The 22,589-nt window shown below is 39.0% G+C and overlaps 1 protein-coding gene and 1 long non-coding RNA gene across 3 annotated transcripts in view; one reads left to right on the forward strand and one right to left on the reverse strand.

The window, feature by feature from the left end:
• Positions 1–11,775: 11,775 nt before the first annotated feature.
• Positions 11,776–15,337, reverse strand: LOC128110827 (DDB1- and CUL4-associated factor 12-like protein 1). The gene is made up of 2 exons (XM_052738742.1): positions 13,637–15,337; positions 11,776–13,519 (listed from the first exon to the last, which is right to left on the reverse strand). The coding sequence occupies exon 1, from the start codon at positions 15,141–15,143 to the stop codon at positions 13,638–13,640; it is 1,506 nt and encodes a 501-aa protein (XP_052594702.1). The 5' UTR covers positions 15,144–15,337; the 3' UTR covers positions 11,776–13,519; position 13,637.
• The window catches only part of LOC128110838 (uncharacterized), a 45,350-nt gene continuing 37,998 nt past the window's right edge, over positions 15,238–22,589 (forward strand). The window contains exons 1-4 of one of the 2 annotated variants that reach the window (XR_008218348.1): positions 15,238–15,352; positions 16,002–16,110; positions 17,536–17,616; positions 19,324–19,742. This is a non-coding gene — a long non-coding RNA (uncharacterized LOC128110838). The remainder of the gene's footprint in view (positions 15,353–16,001; positions 16,111–17,535; positions 17,617–19,323; positions 19,743–22,589) is intronic. The other variant, XR_008218350.1, reaches the window with a different exon arrangement.

The following is a 22,589-nucleotide window of genomic DNA, read 5'->3' on the forward strand; positions in this document are numbered from 1 at the left end:
GCAACAATGGTGAAGGTGCCTGAAGTGCCTTACCCTGGTAATCAGATTAGTTGAATACCCTAACTATCATCATACAGCCTTCATCCAGTAACTGATGGAAGCAGATGAAGAGATCCACAGCCATGTACCAGCCCGAGCTCTGAGAGTCCAGGCAAAGAGAAGGAAGAGGGATTACATGAGCAAGGGCAGTGGGGGGCGAGGAGGGGGGGCAGCAGTCAAGATCATGATGGGGAAATCTACAGAGACAACTGAACCAAGCTCAGAGGAACTCATGAACTTTTAGACCGACATCTGTGGAACCTGCAGGGGACTGGACTAGACCCTCTGCATGTGGGAGACAGTTGTGTAGCTTGGTCTGTTAGAGGGGCCCCTGGTGTGATCAAGATCTGTCCCTGGTGCATGAACCTGCTTTCTGAATCCCATTACCTATGGTCAGACACCTTGCTCACCCATGATAAAGCATGAATGTACCAGGCTTAGCAATCCCCCGATGTGAGAGCTTGCCCTGTTGGAGGAAGGGATGTGGGGGGGTTGGAGAAGGGATGAGAGGGGGATCTGTGGTTGGTGTGTAAAATGAATTTTTAAAAAGTACAAAAAGTAATGAGGCTAAGGAATCTAATTTACTTTTGTTTTTGTTTTTGTTTTTTTGAGACAGAGTTTCTCTGTGTAGTTTTGGTGCCTGTCCTGGAACTAGCTCTGTAGACCAGGTTGGCCTCAAACTCACAGATATTCACCTGGCTCTGCTCCTGAGTGCTGGGATTAAAAGTGTGTGCCACCACCGCCCAGCCTAATTATACTTTTGTTCTACTGGGTACACAACCATTTTCTGTGTGAAACCTCACTCATAAACCTTTAGAAGTTTGTATTTCCATTTTTCTATAAGCTAAATAAAGATCAGCATAAGAGCCAATGAAAACATTTTACATAACAATCTCAAATCTATCTTGTTATATAATTAAACATTTATAATTTGCATTCAGTTCTAGTTCAATTCAGAAATAACCTTTGTAATTTTCAAAAATCCTTTCTCTTTTTTAACTGTTCAGATTTAGGAAATTATGACTTTTAGAAGCTATTGAAAGCAGAAATGGCATAGATAAGGGATAATGCTTCTATTCAGTAAGGAAAATCAAATAAACCCAGGAGATAAAAATCCCACAATTTAGTGGACCCAATATTTCTTTTGCAAAATAGTCCCAAAACATTATAGTTAAACCATCCTTAGATCTAATATGTCACATGCTAAGCAATGTTTGCATTTGCTTTTGTGAATAAGCCACTCCGTGGTATTATGTGATAGATATGCTTACTATTGTGGTAGAAATACCAATGTAACTTTTACATAAAGCCACATCCTAAAACCTAAGTGATAGTTTACTGAGTAATTATGAAACTTCAAGAAATAATATGCTAAAAATGTAAAGGTCCTTGCTTTTGTGCTAGTGTATGTTGGAAATATGTAATTTATGTTTTGATTTCATAGGGAGTTAGACAGCTTTGAGTCAAAGAAGAGACTTGGGACTTTGAAACAGTATTGAGATTGTGATAAGACTATGAAGACTTTTGAAATTGGACTGAATGTATTTCTGTATTATGATATGGCTACATGCCTATGGGTTCCAGGGAGTGGAATGTGGTGGTTTGAATGAGAATGGCCCCCAAAGGCCCAAACATTTGAATGCTTAATTATCAGGAAGTGGAGATTAGAGGGATTAGGAGATATGTACTTGGAGTAGGCCTTTTTGGAGGAAGTGTGTCACTGAGAGTGGGCTTTGAGATTTAAAAAGCCCACACTAGGCCCAGTTTGTCTGTCTGTCTGTCTGTCTGTATCTCTCTTTCTCTCCTTCTTCTCTCCCCTCTTCTCCCCCCTCCCTCCTGCCTTCAGATCAGGCTGTAAAACTCTCAACTACTGATCCATTTCTGATTCCCACCATGATGTTCATGGACTAACCCTCTAAAAATATAAGCAAGTCCCTAATTACATGCTTTCTAAGAGTTGCCTTGTTCACACTGCCTTTTCATAGCAATAGAATGGTGACTAAGATGGGATTCAAACTCAGGTCCTCATGCTTGCATGGTAAATACTTTACCAACTGAGCCATTTCTATAGCTCTCTAGGTCACTTGTAATGCAAATTTTCTAAAAGTTGAAGCAAAAAAGATGAGAAAGATAAATGATTATTCTATGCTTAGATATCATTATTCTTAGTATTTTACACTATTAAATACTGAACTACTTTTTGAAATATATAAGATTAATTATATTACTAAACTTTGTTACTGAAAGTGAATAGAAATGAACATAATCTTAATAGATCTTCTAATCATGCACTAATGTCAAATAACAATAAAGACAGTATCATTTCAAATCAATATAACATCTTTCAAAGTCTAAAAATCTAAAAAATGTAATTATATGTGCTTATCAACCTGGATGCTCTTAACTATAAAGAATGCCTAATCAAACACATTTCAGTTCTAAGTGAGAGGTCAGAAATAAAACCCTGAGTTGATATCTATCCTTGATGATAAGGTGTGTTGCTATATTAGCTTAATCATTTATTATTTCGTATTGTATAAATAACTAAAAAAACAAGTTTTACAAAATTCTTGGATACCTATACCATTTATAATGATTACTGTCAAAAAACAGAATGCAGGTATATGGAGCCCTATTGTATCAGTAGCTAGTCATGTGAATTGGTGTGGCTCCTATGGAAAATATTATAGTGGTTCCTTAAAATTTAGAATTGAAATTACCATAGAAGCCAATACTTTATTATTGTGGATATACACAGAACAATTCACATACACTTGTTTCTAGCAGGATTATTTATAATAGCCAAGGTTTATATAGAAGGGGTCTGAATTTCTTACTTAGGATGTGTAGATAAATATTTTGTGTTCGCACAATGAATTACTCAGCATTGGAAAGGAAATATTGTCACATAATAAAACATAGTTGAAACTTAAAGGCTTTATGCTAATTTAGTTACTTCAGTCACCAAGAGATCCACGTGAAGACAAATCCTATGTAAGTCCACTGACAGAAAACAGAGTTCCAGCAAAAGAAAATAGAATGGTGTTTTCTGAGGGTTGGCAGAAAGAGAAAGTGGAGATGATGTTTAAAGGGTATTGAATTCCAGATTCTCAAGAAAGCTTTGGAAATTGTTTACATAGCAGTGTGAAAATATTTAACACTATTGAACTAAAAAGCTATATGCTACAAGTATTTTACTACAATTAAGCATTTCAGAATCTATGATCTTAAACGCGATATTTAGGGCAACCTTGTGTTCTTGTTATTTCAGGGAGCCACACTTCCAGTCTAGTATGATACGATGATCCATAAACAACTTTTTTATGTCCTTTTTTTCAGGAAGAATTACTTTAAATACCTCTTTGTAAAGTTTAAAATATTTGTCTTTGCATTAGGATATCCATAAGTCAAAAACCTTCTGTTTGTTGATCTCAAAAAGGAAGCCTAGAAGGTGTAGCTAGAGTTTTCCTGCCTGGCCCACAGTCAGGACAAATCTCTCTCATCTGCCAGTCCCACAGCCGCTCAGACCCAACCAAGTAAACACACAGAGACTTATATTGCTTACAAACTGTATGGCCGTACCAGGCTTCTTGCTAACTGTTCTTATATCTTAAATTAATCCATTTCTATAAATCTATACCTTGCCATATGGCTCGTGGCTTAACGGCATCTTCACATGCTGTTTGTCATGGTGGCGGCTGGCAGTGTCTCTGACTCAGCCTTCCACTTTCCAGAATTCTTCTCCTCCTTGTCCCGCCTATACTTCCTCCTATCTGACTACTGGCCAATCAGTGTTTTATTTACTAACCAATCAGAGCAACACATTTGCCATGCAGAACATCCCACAGCAAGAAGGAATCACACACATAATCTCAGAAATCAAGGAACCGAGGCAGTAGAATTGCTGTGAGTGCAAAACCAAGAAGGATTGTATAATGAGTTTCAGTACAGATAGAAAGAAAGCCATGGGGGAACATGATTCTATTTTCAAAAATGTTCTTTCTATACAAGTGTTAGGGAATTAATTTATTATATAAAATGAGATCTAGTTTTTTTTTCCTGTAAGATGCAATTTTAAACATCAAAAAATTATACTAAGCCCTCTTTGTCTCAGTAAGAATAAAAAAGACAAAACAGAAACAAACTATTTCTGAGCTGTGAGGATATTTTATTTGATAGATTTGCTAGAAGACTTAAAGAAATTAAAGTTATGCCCTCTCCCTAGAACATCCAAATTTGTCATTTGTGTGTAACAAAAATTTGTATTACAATCTTACTAGCAAACATGCAATGAAATATGTGTATAAATATATTTATTACAAAATGGTCTATAATAGTTTTCAAAAAAATAAGAAGCAATGTAATGACCATGGGCAGAGGAACGGCTACATAAATTGTGAAACATCCACTCCATAGAATACTAGATAATTACAAAGAATGAATTAAAGTCCTGTATGCCAACAAAAAAAGTCCCCAAGAAATATTATTCCAGAGACTAAGAAAAGAGAACTAAAAGCAAATTTATAGACTAACATATGGTGTCTATACATTATGTTTCATTTTTACCTTTGAGATGGAATTACATTCCTCCTTTCCATTTTCTCTCTCCATATCCACTCATATAAACTTTCCCTATTTTCCTTCAATCCTCTCTTTTAACCAATTGGTATTGAATGCATTTATGTATATGTAGATAAATGTATATTCTTAAATATAATATGTTCAATCTGATTAATATTACTTGTATGCATGTTTTCAGGGATGACCCTTTGGTACTGGACAACCAACTGGTGTGCTCTTCCTTGGAGAAAACCATCCCTCTTGCTCCCAGCTTTCCTCAGTTGCCTATAGTTCTTTCTGTAAGTCCTTATGCTTCTTTTTTAATAGTTGCTTTTCAAAGATTAAAAATCTGACACTTAAAAAAACAAACAAAAACAGTCATTTGTAAATAAGACACCATCAATATTTATTTTTCATCTTGTCCAAATATATAATTGCCTATATTCGATGAAAGATCCAAAACCATAATGAACTAAAAATGTGGGTTTTTTTTTTAACTAATTTAAAACATGGGGACAATTGACTCATTTCTCTTACTTTCTTTGGGTTAATGTGATTAAAAAATGAGAAATTAAAAGTTAGTCATTAGCAAATAAAGACGAAATATTTTTTCTAGGTGCCATGAAGTAACACTTACCATTCACTAAGTAGGCATTTCATTTGACCTTTAATTGTAAACTACTAATTACCTATTATTATGTGTCAGACACGAAGTAATTTATGTATATGTCAATGTCTAGCTGCGTTAAAGATGTGAGTTTTCAATGAGGATCAGAAGACCTAGCTTGTAGATACTACAGTATGTTCTTCTTTCATATAGCATCTCTATGTAGTGATGATTCTAACACCTGTATTTCTCGCCCTGTTCACTCTTATGAACTCTAATCTGAAATTGACAGGTACTTCAAATTCTATTAAGAATAACTTTAACAATTCCAAATGAATACATGGGCCCATATATCTCAGATTCTCACAACATACATCCAAGCCAATACTTGTTCTCCTTTGCTATCTTTACTTTTCATTTCCAGAATAATTCAAACATTAGATATTTTGGGAATTCTCCATGACCATAAAGGAAAAAATTACTCTCCAAATACTCACTGTATACTCATAATTCAATATTTAACATTACTTTTAAAAATTAGTCAATTTTTGTGATTGGTAAATTAATTCTTTCTTTGCTGTACCATAAACTTCTAAGACATATTTTTTGCCAACTATCTTAATTTTTGTTCAAATTAACTGAAAAAGAGTTGAATAAAATGGTTGGTTTGAGTTGAGGCTTGAGCAGATGATTTGCAAAATTTGTACAAGAGGTTCCAATTAACATCTATATGAAAATAACCAAATTAGACATATATCTAGAGAGAAATTGCCACCACTCAATGCTTGTTATCAATATTTGCCTTAGTATACAGTGTCATATTTGGTTATGTGTCTTAGGTTTCGCTACAATAATTTCTAATAAGAGTAATTTCCTGAGTACTTCAAATATTCCACAATAAAGGAAACTATTGTTCATATATATATAATATATAACATAGATATTATATATATACATACACACACACAAACACACACACATTAAAAACACCCTAAGGCTCAATTGGTAAAATCACTTGTGAAACAAGTCAGACAACATGAGTTCAATATCTGGATCAGCCACTGGAAAGAGAGAACCCACTTTGTAAAATTTTCTATTTTGTCCCCTGCCCTCCTGTATGTGTGCTGTGACACATATATGCTTGTTCATGCATATGCACACACACACACACACACACACACACACGCATCATCAGTATCATAACAATAAGAACAAAAGTTTCCTTTATTGTCTTTTGGCCTAAATGGCCAAGGGTTCTGGTGATTGGTTGGTTGTCACGTCGAGTAGGGTTGTCTCAGCTGAGGTTTGTGGGGGTTTCAGTGCCTAGATCCAGCATACCATCCAGTTCTTCTGGTCGGTATGGGCTTTACTTGTGCCTATGGAGTGGGGGACTGCTCTTCGAACTTGTATTGGTGCCTCTTGTGCCTGTGGTATCTGATGTTTGTTGGACCCCTAGCAGTGGGACCAGATCTGTCCTTGGAGCATGAGCTGGCTTTTTGGAACCTATTCCCTATGGTGGGGTGCTGTGGGATGTTCTGTATGGCAAATGTGTTGCTGATTAGTCAATAAATAAAGCACTGATTGGCCATTGGCTAGGCAGGAAGTGTAGGCGGGACAAGGAGGAGAATAAAGCTGGGAAGTGGAAGGCTGAGTCAGAGAGACACTGCCAGCCACCATGATGAGAAACAGCATGTGAAGATGCTGGTAAGCCACGAGCCATGTGGCAAGGTATAGATTAATGGAAATGGATTAATTTAAGCTGTAAGAACAGTTAGCAAGAAGCCTGCCACGGCCATACAGTTTGTAACCAATATAAGTCTCTGTGCTTACTTGGTCGGGTCTAACCTTATGTTGACTCACTATTGGCCAAACACCTTTATTTATCAACCAATCAGAACAACACTTATTCACAGCATACAGAAAGACATCCCACAGCACAACTTCATAGGTTTTTATACATATATACATATACATATGTGTACAAAAATATCTTAAATGATGGATACTAACTTGTTGCTAGTAGTAATTTGTAATTAGTAGAAGTGGTTTTATCCTTGTTATATCTAATTTTCCAAGTTGGACATAAAGTATTGTAATAATCAAGTAAAAATACATATTCCTCTACCAGGATTAATTGGCACCTAGAAAGGAAGAGAATTAATATGCTTATGTTTATTAGCCAAAATGTTAGATTATGGAGAGTTTAGTAATAAAATGGTAGGCTTAGAAAATTTAGACAACTTTCTCAGCTATGTTCATAGTGACATTATTCATAATAGCCAGAACCTGGAAGCAACCTAGATGCCCCTCAACTGAAAAATGGATAAAGAAAATGTGGCACATATACACAATGGAGTACTACTCAGCTGTAAAAAACAATGATATCATGAAATTTGCAGGCAAATGGATGGAACTAGAAAATATCACCCTGAATGAGGTAACTCAGACCCAGAAAAACAAACATGGTATGTACTCACTCATAAGTGGATACTAGATATAAAGCAGAGGATAATCAGACTGCAATCCACAGATCCAGAGAAGATAGGAAACAAGGAGGACCTTAAGTAGGACACATGGATCACCTTGGGAAGGAGAAACAGATGAGATCTCCTTGAGTACACTGGGGATCTGTAGCTAGAATTTTCCTGCCTGGCCCACGATCAGGACAAATCTCTCTCATCTGCCAGTCCCACAGCCACTCAGACACAACCAAGTAAACACACAGAGACTTATATTACTTATAAACTATATGGCCGTGGCAGGCTTCTTGCTAGCTGTTCTTATATCTTAAATTAATGCATTTCTGTTAGTCTATAAGTTGCCACATGGCTTGTGGCTTACTGGTACCTTACATCCCGCTTGTCATGGCGGCAGCTGGCAGCATCTCTCTGACTCAGGCTTCCACTTCCCAGAATTCTCCTCTCTCCTTGTCCCACCTATACTTCCTGCCTGGCTACTGGCCAATCAGTGTTTTATTTATTAACCAATCAGAGTAACACATTTAACATACAGAACATCTCACAGCAGGGATCATAGAGGGCAATAGAGGGGAGGGGATGGGGGATGAGAACATAAAGGAATGTGATGATCAAGCTGGGGGAGGGACAGAGTGTGAGAGCAATGAAAGAGATATCTTGACAGAGGGAGACATTATGGGGTAAGGGAGAAACCTGGTACTAGGGAAATTCCCAGGAATCCACAAGGATGACTCCAGATTAGACTACTAGCCATAGTGGAGAGGGTATCTGAATTGGCCTACCCTAGTAATCAGAAGGGTGAATACTCTACCACCACTAGACTTCATTCAGTAACTAATGGAAGCAGATGTAGAGATCCACAGCTAAGCAACAGGCTGAGCTCCTGGAGTCCAGTCAAAGAAAGAGAAGAGGGAATATGTGAGCAAGGGAGATCAAGATCATGATGCGAAAATCTATGGAGACAATTGAACCAAGCTCAAAGGAACTCCCGAACTTTAGACTGACAGCTGTGGAACCTGCATGGGACCAGACTAAAACCTGTGCATACAGGAGACAGTTGTGTACCTTGGTCTGTTTGAGGGGCCCCTAGCAGTGTGATCAGGATCCATCCCTGGTGCATGAGCCGGCTTTTGAGAGCCCGTTAACTATGGTGGGATACCTTGCACAGCCTTGATGCAGGGGGAGGGGCTTGGACCTGACTCAACTGAATATACCAGGCTTTACTGTCTCTTCATGGGAGGCCTTACCCTTTTGGAGGAGGGGATGGGGGTTAGGTAGGTAGGGGGAAGCTAGAGGGGGAGTGGGAGGAGGAATGAGGGGTATCTGTGGTTGGTACATAAAATGAATATGTTTTTTAAATAAAAAGAAAGAAAATTTAGACAGGCATGGTGACTCAGTAAGTGGCTAACATCACTATAATCTGGTAAGTGTAATAATAAAGACTGCAGTGGAAAAATTCACAACAGAAGCCCAAATAAGGGCTTAGCTATGTAAATGAAGTCACAGAATAATAAATAGGAAAAAACGTAAAAGAGAGAGAGAGAGAGAGAGAGAGAGAGAGAGAGAGAGAGAGAGAGAGAGAGAGAGAGAGAGAGAGAGAAAGTACCTGTATAATAAAGATCCTCGGCCAAGTGGTGGTGGCGCATGCCTTTAATCCCAGCACTCGGGAGGCAGAGACAGATGGATCTCTGTGAGTTTGAGGCCAACCTGTCTACAGAGTGAGTTCCAGGAAAGGCGCAAAGCTACACAGAGAAGCCCTATCTCGAAAAACCAAAAAAATAAAATAAAATAAAAAAATAAAGATCATTGCCTCTATAAAATAAACAGCATTTAAAGAGTCCTGATTCCTCTGAATAAGTCTTCCTCCTAAAAATGCTGTGGACTTTCACTGATGTCAAACTCTATAGCTAGATATCTCTGGGTTTTTAATAGGGCTGGTAGTAAGAAGTACTTCTAGGTAGCCTTTTGAGAAGATTTAAAAATAATATCCCTGAAAGCAAATGCCTGTGGCTTGTGCCATCTCAATTTCCCTTTCCTATTAGTACACGATGTTCTTGCTGGCTGAACCGCGTCCCTTAGCTGCTCACATTGGGACACGCTTACTGTAGCTAGGTTACATACTTGCAGAGATTGCAAAGCTCTGAGAAGAGTATCCAGGAGCATTTAGCGAATTGTTTTCTAATATCACTCTAAAATAGTGATGATTGGAATGTTTTTGACAACTGGTTCAACATTAAGTTTAGGCAGATTAAAATCAACCTTTGGAGAATTAAATTTTGTTTGTCATTAGTGCTTAAATTAAATTTAACACATATGTTTTTGCCAGATGAGGAATTTTTTCACTGGCTTTTGTGGTGTTTGTGTGTGTGTGCACGTGTGTGCGCGCACTCGCATGTGCGTGTGCATATGTGTTGTTTGTACAGTGCATGTGTATGGTGTATGTTTATGAGTATGCTGGTGCATGCTAATGTATGTGGAGGCCAGAGTAAAACATTTCCTGATTTCCTCTATTGCAACGAAAAGCTAGCCTTTTTGAAAAGGCTAGCCAGCAAGGTCTTAGGACCTGTCTTTTTCTGACCTCCAGCTACAGAAATACACATCCATGTGTCTGGATTTTCTGTGAATTCTAAGGTTCCAAACGCAAGTCCTCATGTGCCCAGAGCAGCATTTCCCCCCACCAAGTCATCTCCTCAGCCCCTTAATGGGGATGTTTATTTCAAAAATCTTTTCTTCTACCTTAAAAATTATAGAAACCAACTCATTTCAAAGGAAGCACAGGAAAATAAACATTCAAGCCAGAAATATGCTTGCAGCAGGAAATAAATGAGTGGTTATGCGTAGTTTTTCACACAGCACTGATATGTTATACATTATAAATTTAAAGTGAACTATGCTTATAAATTTCTTACTATACTGGTATTTTTCGAGGGGTGAGAAGCTCACAAAGCCCCACATGGAGTTGAGAAGCTTGTAAGTTATTGGTAGCTGAGGACTTTTGGGGGTCAGGAAGCCAGTTTTTTTCAGAGCTGAGGCTCCCGGTATGTGGCCTATGCTCCAGTATAGTGGTTCTCAAACTTCCTAATGCTGTGATCCTTTCATACAGTTCTTGTTGTGGTGACCCCAAACCATAAAATTATTTTGTTGCTACTTCGTAACTATAATTTTGCTACTGTTATGAATCATAATATTTCTATCTGATATGCAGGATACATGATATATGACTCCCAATGGGGGTCACAACTCACAAGTTGAGAACCACAGCTTCAGTAGTTGGTCCTACACCCTGGTACATACTAGCAGGAATAATAACATTCAGTGGGCTGAAAATTAAGGGACATGACGTTTATAGAGAGGCATAGTGAGGAGAATTTCTAATTCTGGAAAAGTTGGAGGGGAGTGCAGGGGATGGATTTGATCAAAACATGAATATAGGTATGAAAATCTTGAAGAATAAATATATATTTTAAAATTCACATTCAGTTTATATATGTACTGCAATAGACCATTTAACTCTAGAATTTAATAATTTAAAAATTATTACAAATTTCTAAAATAGGAATATAATTATATTTAGGGTATTTACTAAAACTCACCCAAGCCTTGTGACTATCTTAAAAAAGATAATCCCTATAATATGATAAACTTAAAGTGATTGATTATGTTAAGGACCAAGTCAGAGAAGAAATTAGACTAAATCTTTGCCTTCTATTATTTATTTTAAATCTCATCCAATATGGAAGGATTTTTTCTGTATTTCCAAACTTATTTCAATTGCACCTCCAAAACCCTACTACTCATAAGAAAATAGGCAGTTAATAGTTTGATTAATATTTTTAAACAAATATTATTTCTAAATTAAAACCCTATAAACAAAAATTTTCAAATTTATTTCTGGCAAAAATAAACCGAATGTTTTAAAGAAATCCTCAAATCTCAATTTTTTTCATTTTGCAGGATTAATACTCTATTAACTTTGAGACACAAATTTTTTCTTCATCTTCTAAGTATCACATATTACTTCCTTTATGAATGGATGAAGTACTACAGCATGACCTGAAAATGAATTAGGGAAAATTTAAAGAAAAACAGGAGTGGGAAAACACAAGCAAGGTTCTTTATTATGCAACAGCAAATATTTATTACAATTTGAAGTGCAGGTTTCCATTGGCAAAAAAAAAAAATCAGTAAATAATAACTGATTGCCTTTGTTCGGCCTTAGTATACAAATAAAGAAATAAAAGATGGCAGTTTACAATCTCTGCTCTAAAATCACATATAAGAGTTGGAAACATTCATGCAAGCAAAAAAATGCACAGTTATATAGCAAAATTCTGCATATTCTCTATAAGGAAAAATCTGACCATTTTGAATTCCTAACTCATCTTTAAATCCTTTCAGCAATTTAGGCTTGGTACTGAACAGCATGTAATGTATCAACACCAATACAAAATACATGTCAGATGTTTAAGGAAAAGAAAACATAGCTCAATACCAATCCAGGGCTAACACATCATGTCCAGTTTTGAGTAAGGCCTGGCTCCTTTCTCACTTTCAGTATTCTTACCTAGGAACAAGTCCAATACATCTGTATAACATCCCATTACCTCTATCTGAATGGCAATGCTCTTCAGTCATACGTATTTCTTTTTAATCCCCAGCTCCTCTATTTGAAAATCATACTGCATTGTCATAATCACATATTATTACATCTAGTGGCATAGAACCAGAGGTTTTAGTAACACATATATTCTACTTTCAGTATGAATCTTTGAAGTTCACAAAATAAAATCTAATTAATTTGGAGCTTATAAAGAGGGGATTTTTCATTCCCAATAAGCTGGATGGGTTGATTTTCTTCCTCTGCATTTTTTCTTTTACCTTAACTCATAAGCAGATTTTTGAAAATTTAAAATATGCTCAAATATAACATTTGGTATTAAAAATAGCAACAGCAAAAATATCCAGTCTATACCTTAGAGCAGTGTATTTTCTGCCCTGTCTGCCATACATTCTACATTTATACTTAATATCCCTGCATGGAATGATGGCACTGAAACTCTTAGTGTAAGTTACTCCAACCATGAACATTCAAATATACCCACAAGTCTTGATAGTACTAAGGCAAGAAGTGAAAACAAGTACATTCTTTGATCAATAAGAAGACAGAGCATAAAACTGAAATAAGGCTTGAAAGAAAAACATTGATTTTTTTGGATTAATTTTGAAAGTCCAAATTAGCAGAACACTTGAACACTTGAATACCTAAACCGTCCTCATCAGCTAAGATTTTGATATAAACACAAGTTTCTACGACAACTATTTTCAGGTAATAAACTTTTTAGAAAAGTGCACTTTGCACTAACAACATACAAACTTTATACACCATGATCACAATTCATGAGTGACATTTTCCCAAATGTAGGCAATCTGGAACACGGAATGTACTTTACAATTGGAACAATGCTATAAAACTATGGTTAGCGCTCCAGAACAGATGTCCAAACTCTGCTTATTAAAAAATATTCTCAATATATCACACATATGTGATGAAAACTAAAAACAATATCTTTAGAACTGCTAATAGTAAAATAACACAACATTTATACAATTCTAACATCATAACAGGGGTTTTCTTCCACAGAGAGACTATAGGGATCACTCACTCAAAGACAACACAGCTAAGAATTAGTGGAACGTATCTGTACGAAAAGTCCAAAGAATGGTGAAGAGGTGCAGAAAATTCCTCCAAGCGACTTCTGACAGCTCCATCTCTCTCTCTTTCTCTCTCTCTCTCTCTCTGCTAAGAAGCGCACTGGTTAATCAGGGCCAGTTCCACCTGAAAGAAAGGAAAAAAGAAAAGAAAAAAAGACAGAGTTAAAATAGCATGCGGAACATGAAGTACAATTAGGTTGAACTGAAAGATAAAAAGCATACTGGGAGGAGGTCAACCAACCTTAGCTCCAGAGGCCTGCATAGTTGCCATGGAGGCCTGAGGCCAGGGGTCCTCCACCCACGAAGAGCTTCATCTCTGGCCAGTTGTAGCAGTGAGTGTAGAGTGCGTTGGGGAAATCCTCTACACCAGCAACATAATTCTCCAAGAGATCATCTTGGTTGATCCAGCCGCTGCCACAGGTGAGCTTGAGCTTCCTTCCAGAGGGCACAGGAAACATGTCTGGACTGGCTGCCGATCTTTCCTCGAGGAACTTCTGGGCACGGACGTCATAGAAGAGCAGAGAACCGTGGCCTGTTCCCACGGTGACGATATGCTGGTAGACACTCAGGGAACGCACACCAGTGCCTCCCTCTCGGGAGCAGAGTGGTGGGATGTTCTGCCGGCCTTGGCGCAGATCCAGGAATGAAACATGAGACTGGGAACCCACAGCATAGAGGGACAACTCATCACAGTAGGTGAGACACACGTTCTCCCGGCAGTAGGGCAGCCTTAGGGTCAGCAGCCTGGACAGGGAGCTCCGGGCTTTCCACAGGTGGAAGTAGCCATCTAGAGACACGGCTCCCAGCTCCTGGTTTTTGTTGTTGAATGCAAGGGCTCGCACTTTGCGGTTACCTGGATTGGTAGTAGCTTTGGGGATGGCCTCCATATCTCTAGGACGGATGTGAGCATACACAGGAAGCCCCGCATCCTTGTGCCAAGCAATGCTGCCATTGAACATGTCGGGATCCACCCGCCAGAGTGCCACGGTGCCGTCGCGGGATCCACTCACGACCACCGTGTCACTCATCCACGCGATGGCGAAGATCCAGTCCCTGTGGCCCTGGCAATCTCCTAGGCACACGGGATCCAGAGTGGGCAGCTGGTAGATCGCCAGGCTGTTGGGATTTTCCCCTCCAGTGGCCATGAGGGTCTTGGAGGGATTCAGCTCCACAGCATGGATGCCACAGGAGGGCGAGCCTTGGGCCATGTCGGGCACCCGGTCGCGCATCAGGGGAATGCGCATAATGTGGTCGGTCTGGACATCGACCACGAAGAGCGTGTTGCACTTGGTGCCACACACCACCTGCCTGGCATTGAGCCACTGCGACGCGAACACCTTGTTGAGGGGGCCGAGGGTCAGCTGGCGCTCCCTCAGCAGCTCGGGCAGCCTGACGACCCCGTAGCCGCGCAGGTCGCCCTCGAAGCCCCCCAGCCCCGGGTGGCCCTCGGCGCCCAGCGCGCGGCCCTTCAGGTAGTGCACCAGCGAGTGGCTCGCCGCGGGCCGCCGCGGCCTCTTGGCCAGCAGCAAGGACCCCTCGGTTTGGCCTGCCTCGGCTGTCGCCATCGCCGCAGACGGGCCTGGCGATGAAGAGGTCCCCGCGCCCTCCTCGACCTGGGCGGCTTTCCGCTTCCTGCTACCTGTTTGCTGAGGGGCCATGGTGGGCGGCGGGCGGTTGGAGGGCCCGGGCTGTGGCGTCTCCTGTGCGGCGGCGGGAGAGGGCGGCGCCTCGGAGTCGGCCTGAAGCATGGGAGCGACCGCGAGCCGGAGGCTAGGCGAGCGAGCAGCGAGCGAGCGGCTGGGAGCCTGCGGAGTCCCGAGCGCGTTGGCGGCAAATGAGGTGAACGCGACGTGACCCAGCGAGCAACGCGAGGTCGGGCCGGAAAGAGCCGAGCGAGCTCGGAAAACTCCGGGCTAGGGCCGAAGGTGCGCCGAGAGCTAAGAGTGGAGTCGCTGCGGTGAGCCAGCTCAGCGTGTGGACTTCTGGGCCTGGAGCGACAAGTCCCTGGAGGATGAGGACAGCTGGGCGGGCGGGAGGGGGAGGCTCTGGGGGTGGTGTTGGAAGACGAGGTGGGACGGGCTGACCATAAATGGCAGGAGTGATGGGAGGTGTGCAAGGGTGAGCCCTAGGGCTGGGAGATCGTGGATGGAGGGTAGCTTATGCCCAGCCAGAAGGGGGCGGTAGGTAGTAGTAAAGCCAAGAAGATATAAAAGTGACACAAAAGCTAGAAAGGTGCTTGGAGGAACAGGGAGACATTACTCTAGGGCCAGTGGTCCAGGACCTTCGGGATCCAACAAGTCAAACTCAGCCACCCCTTCCAGAGCAGCCAAATATCTTTCAAATCTCTACTCCAATAAAATCTGAAACCCAACGTGTAGTCAATCTTGAGATGAGACAGCCTTGATCATTATTCTCTGGGGAAGAAAACAAAAGTGTGCTTTTAATCAACGGAGACTCTTTACTAAGGTCATACATTGAACTTGGCAGAAAAAGAAGTGTTTGAAAATAGCAGTTCTTGTTCTTTTGAACAGCCCTTTTGCTGGTGGTAGCTTATTTCAACAAATCATTTTTTCCTCCTCCTCAAATCTTCTGTGCTTCTGCAACAGAATCATCTGAGAAGACCATATGAAATGACAAATCATCGGGCCTCAGATTCTGCCTGCCTGTGATGATGCCCAGGACTTGATGGTAGATTATCATAGTCTTTAACATTAGGTGGGTTGTGCCAATTGGCTAGGAAGAAGTGAAGTTGGGTATTTTGGAGATACTATCATCTCCTTTAGCTCAGAAAACTAAGGAAATGGGGTAGAACACAGCAAGTGAGGAGCTGGGAATGAAGGTTCTCATTGTCAGTTCCAGAGGCCCATGACCTTAGACAGAGACCTTTGAGACTTTGAGTTAGGAATGTGACAACGAATGGTCAGGATTTTTAAGAACATACGGAGAGACAGAGAACGTTCTAGAAGGAAGCAAGCATGTAAACACAATGGAAAAACAAGAGTAGTCTGGATCACAGATGCTCAGGAGTCAGAAAGGAAAGTTTCATATTGTTTTGTTTTGAGTGTTTGTTTTTGCTTCACGACATCACATCTCATGACAGACCTATACTTGGTAGCTAAGTAGAGTGTGACTTTAACTAATTAGGAATACATTGCATAAAGGTTCTTGCCTGATACTGACTCTAAATATACCTTAATCCTCCTCCACAAAACATAGTGTGTTGAGAATGGGGGCCATGAATTCACTTTTCTGACTAATCATACAGTTTAAGAACTACTTAATGGTGTTCCCTCCCCCCAAAAGCCCACTACATTTTGCTTATATTATTTCTACTACTTTTTGCACCTTCACTTCAAGTGTAAATTCCAAGTACAAGCCATTAGTCCTTCTTTTGCATCATTCCAGTTAAGCTGTCTCATATTTGTACTCCCCAATACTCTCCAGTGTAGTCCGAATGTTTCTTGGGTCCCACCAAGCCCCCGCAGTCCTGTGGCCCACTTATAAAATAATCACTCAGAAGCTTATATTAATTATAACTGTATGGCTCAGGCTTATTACTGACTAGCTCTTACACTTAAATTAACCCATAATTCTTATCTATGTTTAGCCATGTGGCTTGGTACTTTTTCTCAGTTCTGCTTTGTCATCTTGCTTCCTCTGTCTGGCTGGCAACTCCGGACTCAGTCCTTCCTCTTCCCAGAATTCTCCTCATCTGCTTACCCCGCCTATACTTCCTGCCTGGCTACTGGCCAGTCAGCATTTAATTTATCAACCAATCAGAGCAACACATATTCACAGCATAAAGAATGACATCCCACAGCATTCCAGTCCCAGAGTTCTGACCCTTTTCCATCTTATCCATTTTATGGCAAAAGAAAAAGTGAAATCAGTTGGTGTGTTCAATGAGAAACTATTGTTTCCACTGTTAGGTGTGGGATGCATAAACATTTCAGAAAAAAGTGAACTATGTGAACAGGTACAAGATGTATATATGAGTAATACATGGAGTTTAGTGCTCATCAAGGTCACAGGAGCAATTTCATAAGTTATTATCCCACCTTGGATGAATCCCTAAATATTTTCATGCAGGTGACTTGCAATATTCTTAGAGAAACACTGATGTATTCTTTTTTCACTCAGGTGGAAGCCAGAAGTCTTACATTTAGGAGAATGCACTCTACAGTGTGTCTCAATGTTGCTCCTAAAATGGAAACTTTCCAGGTGAGTACTTTGAAAGACTTGACAAACAAAAGGGATTATAGTGGTTTAGGTAAGGGAATTCTACCTGTAGAGTATTAAGGATGCAGAATATGTTATAAATTACTATGGTTTTATACTTTGCAAGACTATCACACTATTAATCATTATTATTAGACTATTGTAATCCCTATCCTGTTTAAATATCTCCTATAATACCCATTGTATTGACCAGGAAAATGAAATTTGAAAAGATCCTGATTTTGTCTGAAATCAATGAATTGCTAAGTGAACTGAAGTAGGCTGAATCCAGATTTCCTCCTCTTATTCAGTTCTTGGGTGTTGACAAAATTAATGAAAGATTCTACCAGTGACAGAGATTTCAAAAGACTAACCTGTAGCAACATAAGTGATTGTACATTGAGATGAGATATCTGCAAAAAGTTGAGTGCCAGGAGTAGAAGCACTATGAGAAGTTGTTATGGACTCTCAGACTTAGTCTGTGATCATTAGTAATGCCCTTCTAGAGCAGCAGCTTTCTAGACTAACAAGTAGTATTGCAGATCATTCTCTGATCATGTAGTGAAACAGTGGGATTATATACAGAAAACAGGAAGGAATAAGGATCACATCTAGCTGTCTTTTTCTTAAGACCATGTGAGCTCCAAAAGTCTAATAAAAATCCTATAGATAGAAGATGGAATACTTTAAATTATAGGTATTTGACTTTCTGTGAGCTTGATATATTGAGGTTGAACTCCACACCATTTGTCTTGGAAGTTAAAAAATAAATAAATAAAAACAAGTGTGCTGAATCTTCCTTTCCTTTCCCCAGTAGAAGGTAGGGGTCAGAAAAATAAGATGATTTCTGTTCTGTGAGGGATGGTATACTACAGATAATTGATTGTTACCCTTTGACATATTTAATGTCATTCCACAGGTCATAATGCAATGTTCTCAGTTAACATATTCACTGTAGAGGCAGAAAGTAAGTATTATAAAGGTCAAAAACATTGAAATATAGGAATGGAATCTTTCAGATCCTCCCTCTTAAAGCAAAACCAAAAATACGTTTTAATAAAAACACTCTACATAGCACAACTGACAAATAATGGAAATATGTAAATGCAAGGAGTGCAAGATGGATGCTGAACCTTGTAATTAAAGGAAAGATAAGATAGTGAATTCCCCTCTGCCCTTAATGCGTCACGTAAGTCCTGTGACTGAGAAACCTCCACGAGGGCAGGTGATAAAATCTCTAAGAAAACCTGTTTTTACTAGGTAATGGGTCTGGACACTTGGAAGCCTAACCTTTTATGGCAATATATACCTTACTTTAGCAAGACACCAAAAGAGTCTCTACCCTGTCTGATATAGATATATAGGCTATAGATGTGATAGGATAAAAGGGTAGATTGTTGAACCTACTTTTAAAAAACAACTTGTTTGAAATGTTTTACATTGCTATGGATTTTAGTTTATTGATACAAATTTAAAGTTAATTTTGTTATACTGTGTGTATATTTCTACTCTTGTTTGAGGTATTATGTTTATGTAACTCATTTAGATTTTAATGGATAATTAAAAACACAGATTAATAGTTAATCACCTATGATAATCAAACTTATAGTCATGTTAGTTTAGTTTTCTAGGTATACATAGATATATTTCAGATAGATAGGTAATCTTCAAACACTTCAAAGATCTACAGAATATGTTTTAAAAATTTAGACTTTCTGGACAGTGAGACATATCTGCTCCTGGCAGCACCAATTTACTTCAGAGAGGAGGATGGACATTGAAGATACTCCATTTGGAAGTTTATCCTCTTCTTAACAAAAATAACATTTTAGGCCAGAAGCTGTTCTTGCCTGGACTGCTTGATCGACTGGACATGCAGGACCCATAAAAAGGTGACCACTGAACTTTGCTTGGCAAAATGGTCCTTCAGGTTCCTGCTTCGCAGAGGAAACTGCCAGACATTCTACAGGACACAGAGAAAAGTGATTGAGAGACTCTCGGCCTGTGGGCTGATGACAGATGACCCAACTTTACAGAGCAAATTTGGATGACTGTCCAGGCTGCCAGCTGACTCTGTCTACTCTCACAAGACTCCCGAAAGTTGCTTGTGTCCTTCTCCTGTTTCTCAGGTAATATATCCTTCTGAGGTCTTTGATGTAGATAAAGACTAGATTGTTATAATTTCCTTAGTCATGATAAAAGATAAGTTCGATATGAAACCTTAGACTCACAAATATAAAATAGAATATCTTCTTTAATTTTGCCAAATACAAATAGACTAGATATTATAAATAGACTAGATATTGTAACTAATTCTTGCTTGATAATTCCTCTGTTATATGTAATTTTAATATGTTAAAGTTAAAACCTTCCCCTTTGAAAAAAAAAGAGGGAAGTGATGGAGGAGGTCTTTCTGTATGTTGTGAATGTGTTGCTCTGATTCATTGATGATTAAAATGCTGATTGGCCAGTAGCCAGGCAGGAAGTATAGGCAGGACAAAGAGAGAGAAGAATTGTGGGAAGAGAAAGGCTGAGTGAGGAGTTGCCATCCAGACACAGATGAAGTGAGATGTAAAAGTACCAGTAAGTAATAAAAATGGGTTAATTTAAGATGTAAGAACTGGATAACAAGAAGCCTGAGCCATTAGGTCAAACAGTTTAAATAATATAAGCATCTGTATGTTTATTTTGGTCTGAATGGCTGTGGGCCCCGTGTGAGACTGGAGATAACTCCAGCAACCCCTGTCTCATTTTGCCACACACTGTTACAATGGAACCAAATTTTGAAAGCTGTCAGTCCATTGTCTTAGAGGCAGGAACTAAAGTTACACTCTCATTCTTTGGCAGGACTAATGTCAGTATGGGCCAAGGTGGGGTTAAGCCTTCACTTACACATAATCCAGAGATAGACTTAAAAAGACCTCTTGAGAACCATTTATCACCCAAATGTGTTACCTTCTTCCTTTTCTACTGTGACAGGAATGCTCACTAAGAAGCTGAACTTCTGCTCAACCTTGTATCAATGATACTTAACAAAGCACTGAGAAAGTGAGCTATCAATATTCTACTTTCACCCATCCCTGGCATCAGCAGAGTGCTGAACTTCCATATCCAGTCAGCAATAAAATGACTGAATAAAAGAGTGAGGAGCAGGACAATTCTTTGCCCTCAAGAAACAATGATGTTCCCCAAAGTAGAAATTCAAGAAATTGAATGAGTGAAGGTAATATGTGTAAAAGTAAATCCACACCAAGATGCTAAAATCAGAAAAAATGATGCAAACAGATTCAGTTTGAGTTGTTAAGTGAAAGTGGGTGATGAAGCATGAAAATGACCAAACAACGTGATATACATATGTGAAATTGTCAAATTGATTTGATATGCTTCTTGGTGTAGGTAGAATACTTAAGAGTATAAACAGGCAATGTTTTTCATGTACACGTGGAACATTCACAAAAGTAAATATATCCTAGGCTGGAAAACAATCTAAAATCATATTCAATACTAAGTTCTCATAATATTTTACAAAAATAAAGGAATTAAATCAGAAAATAATAACACATTTTAAAGGAAAATTTTCAAATACTAAAGAATACAATAAATGTTCCATGGATGAGAAAACCCTCAAAGGGTTGAAAATAATGCATAGGAAGGGTAAATGTGAAAATAAAGCCTGCCAAAATGAATAGTTAACATCTAAATCACCGTCCAAATGAAAGGTCATGAACAATTTTAAATTCTCATTTAAATAAAGGCAATAATAGCACAAAGCAAGCAGGAGGAAATACTAATGGCTGAAGCAGAAAATGATAAAGCAAGGAAATGATTAAAAGAGAGAGCATTCTTTAAAATACTTAGCTATACTGATCCACTCCTCATGAGCCTGATAGACATGAAGAGGATGAAGTAGAAAGCGTAACTATAGCCCTTATAGACTTCAAAGGTATGATAAGAGACTACTGTGAACAATCTTACACATGTGAATTAAACAAATAAGGTAAATGGACTGCTATCTCAAACCTAATAATAAAAGACCTTTATGTGATCTTATTAGTTACCACTAACCAAAGCTTAGAAACTTGAGATGGGCCAGGCGGTGGTGGCGCACGCCTTTAATCCCAGCACTTGGGAGGCAGAGGCAGGTGGATATCTGTGAGTTTGAGGCCAGCATGGTCTCCAAAGTGAATTCCAGGAAAGGCGCAAAGCTACACAGAGAAACCCTGTCTCGAAAAAAAAAAAAAAAAAAAGAAACTTGAGATGATTGTGTAACTGTTAAGGAAATTCAATTCATAATTTTAAACTACACAAAAGTGATTTCCCAGCATATTTTCTGCTGATAACTATATTAGACTTTAAAAAAGACTTAGTACTAAATTTATACATTTTTTTCTTAAAATCTAAAAGAGGTACCGCGTTGCAACAATATACCATATTAGACTAAGTAGTTCAGACAACAGATATATATTTTCTCAGTGCCTGAAGCTAGTTTGTTTGTCAAAATAGGCTTAGTTTAGATGATTTATTCTTTTAAGTTTTTGCCAAGTTGCTTTATCAGAGTGTACTCACATGCCTCTTCTTTTTGTGAGAATAGAGAGAAATTTGAATTTTCCTCTTCTTATAAAACAAATCTAATGGGTTAAGACCCTACCTTTATAACATCCTTCAAATTAATTACTTCATTAAAACACTATCTCTGAGCATTTTCATATAAAGTGTGTGTGTGTGTGTGTGTGTGTGTGTGTGTGTGTAGGTCAGAAGATAATCTCTGATGTTCTTATTCAGATGATGTCCAATTTTATTTTTGAAACACAGTCCCTCATTGGCTTAGAATTCACAAAGTGAGCTAGACTGGTTGACAGGCCCAGGGCCAAGTTCTGTGCCCTCAGTGGTGGTATTACAAGCCACCACACTTCGATTTCTATGTGGGTGCTGAGGATTAATCTCAGGTCCTCATATTTGCATTTCCAGTATTTTAC

This window comes from Peromyscus californicus, unplaced genomic scaffold, assembly GCF_007827085.1.
Source record: "Peromyscus californicus insignis strain IS unplaced genomic scaffold, ASM782708v3 Scaffold_10__1_contigs__length_136768540, whole genome shotgun sequence".
NCBI classification, from domain to species: Eukaryota; Metazoa; Chordata; class Mammalia; order Rodentia; family Cricetidae; genus Peromyscus; species Peromyscus californicus.

Coding starts and splice junctions, on each gene's coding strand:
- LOC128110827 (XM_052738742.1), bottom strand. CDS start 15,143: ATGCTTCAGGCCGACTCCGAGGCGCCGCCCTCTCCCGCCGCCGCACAG.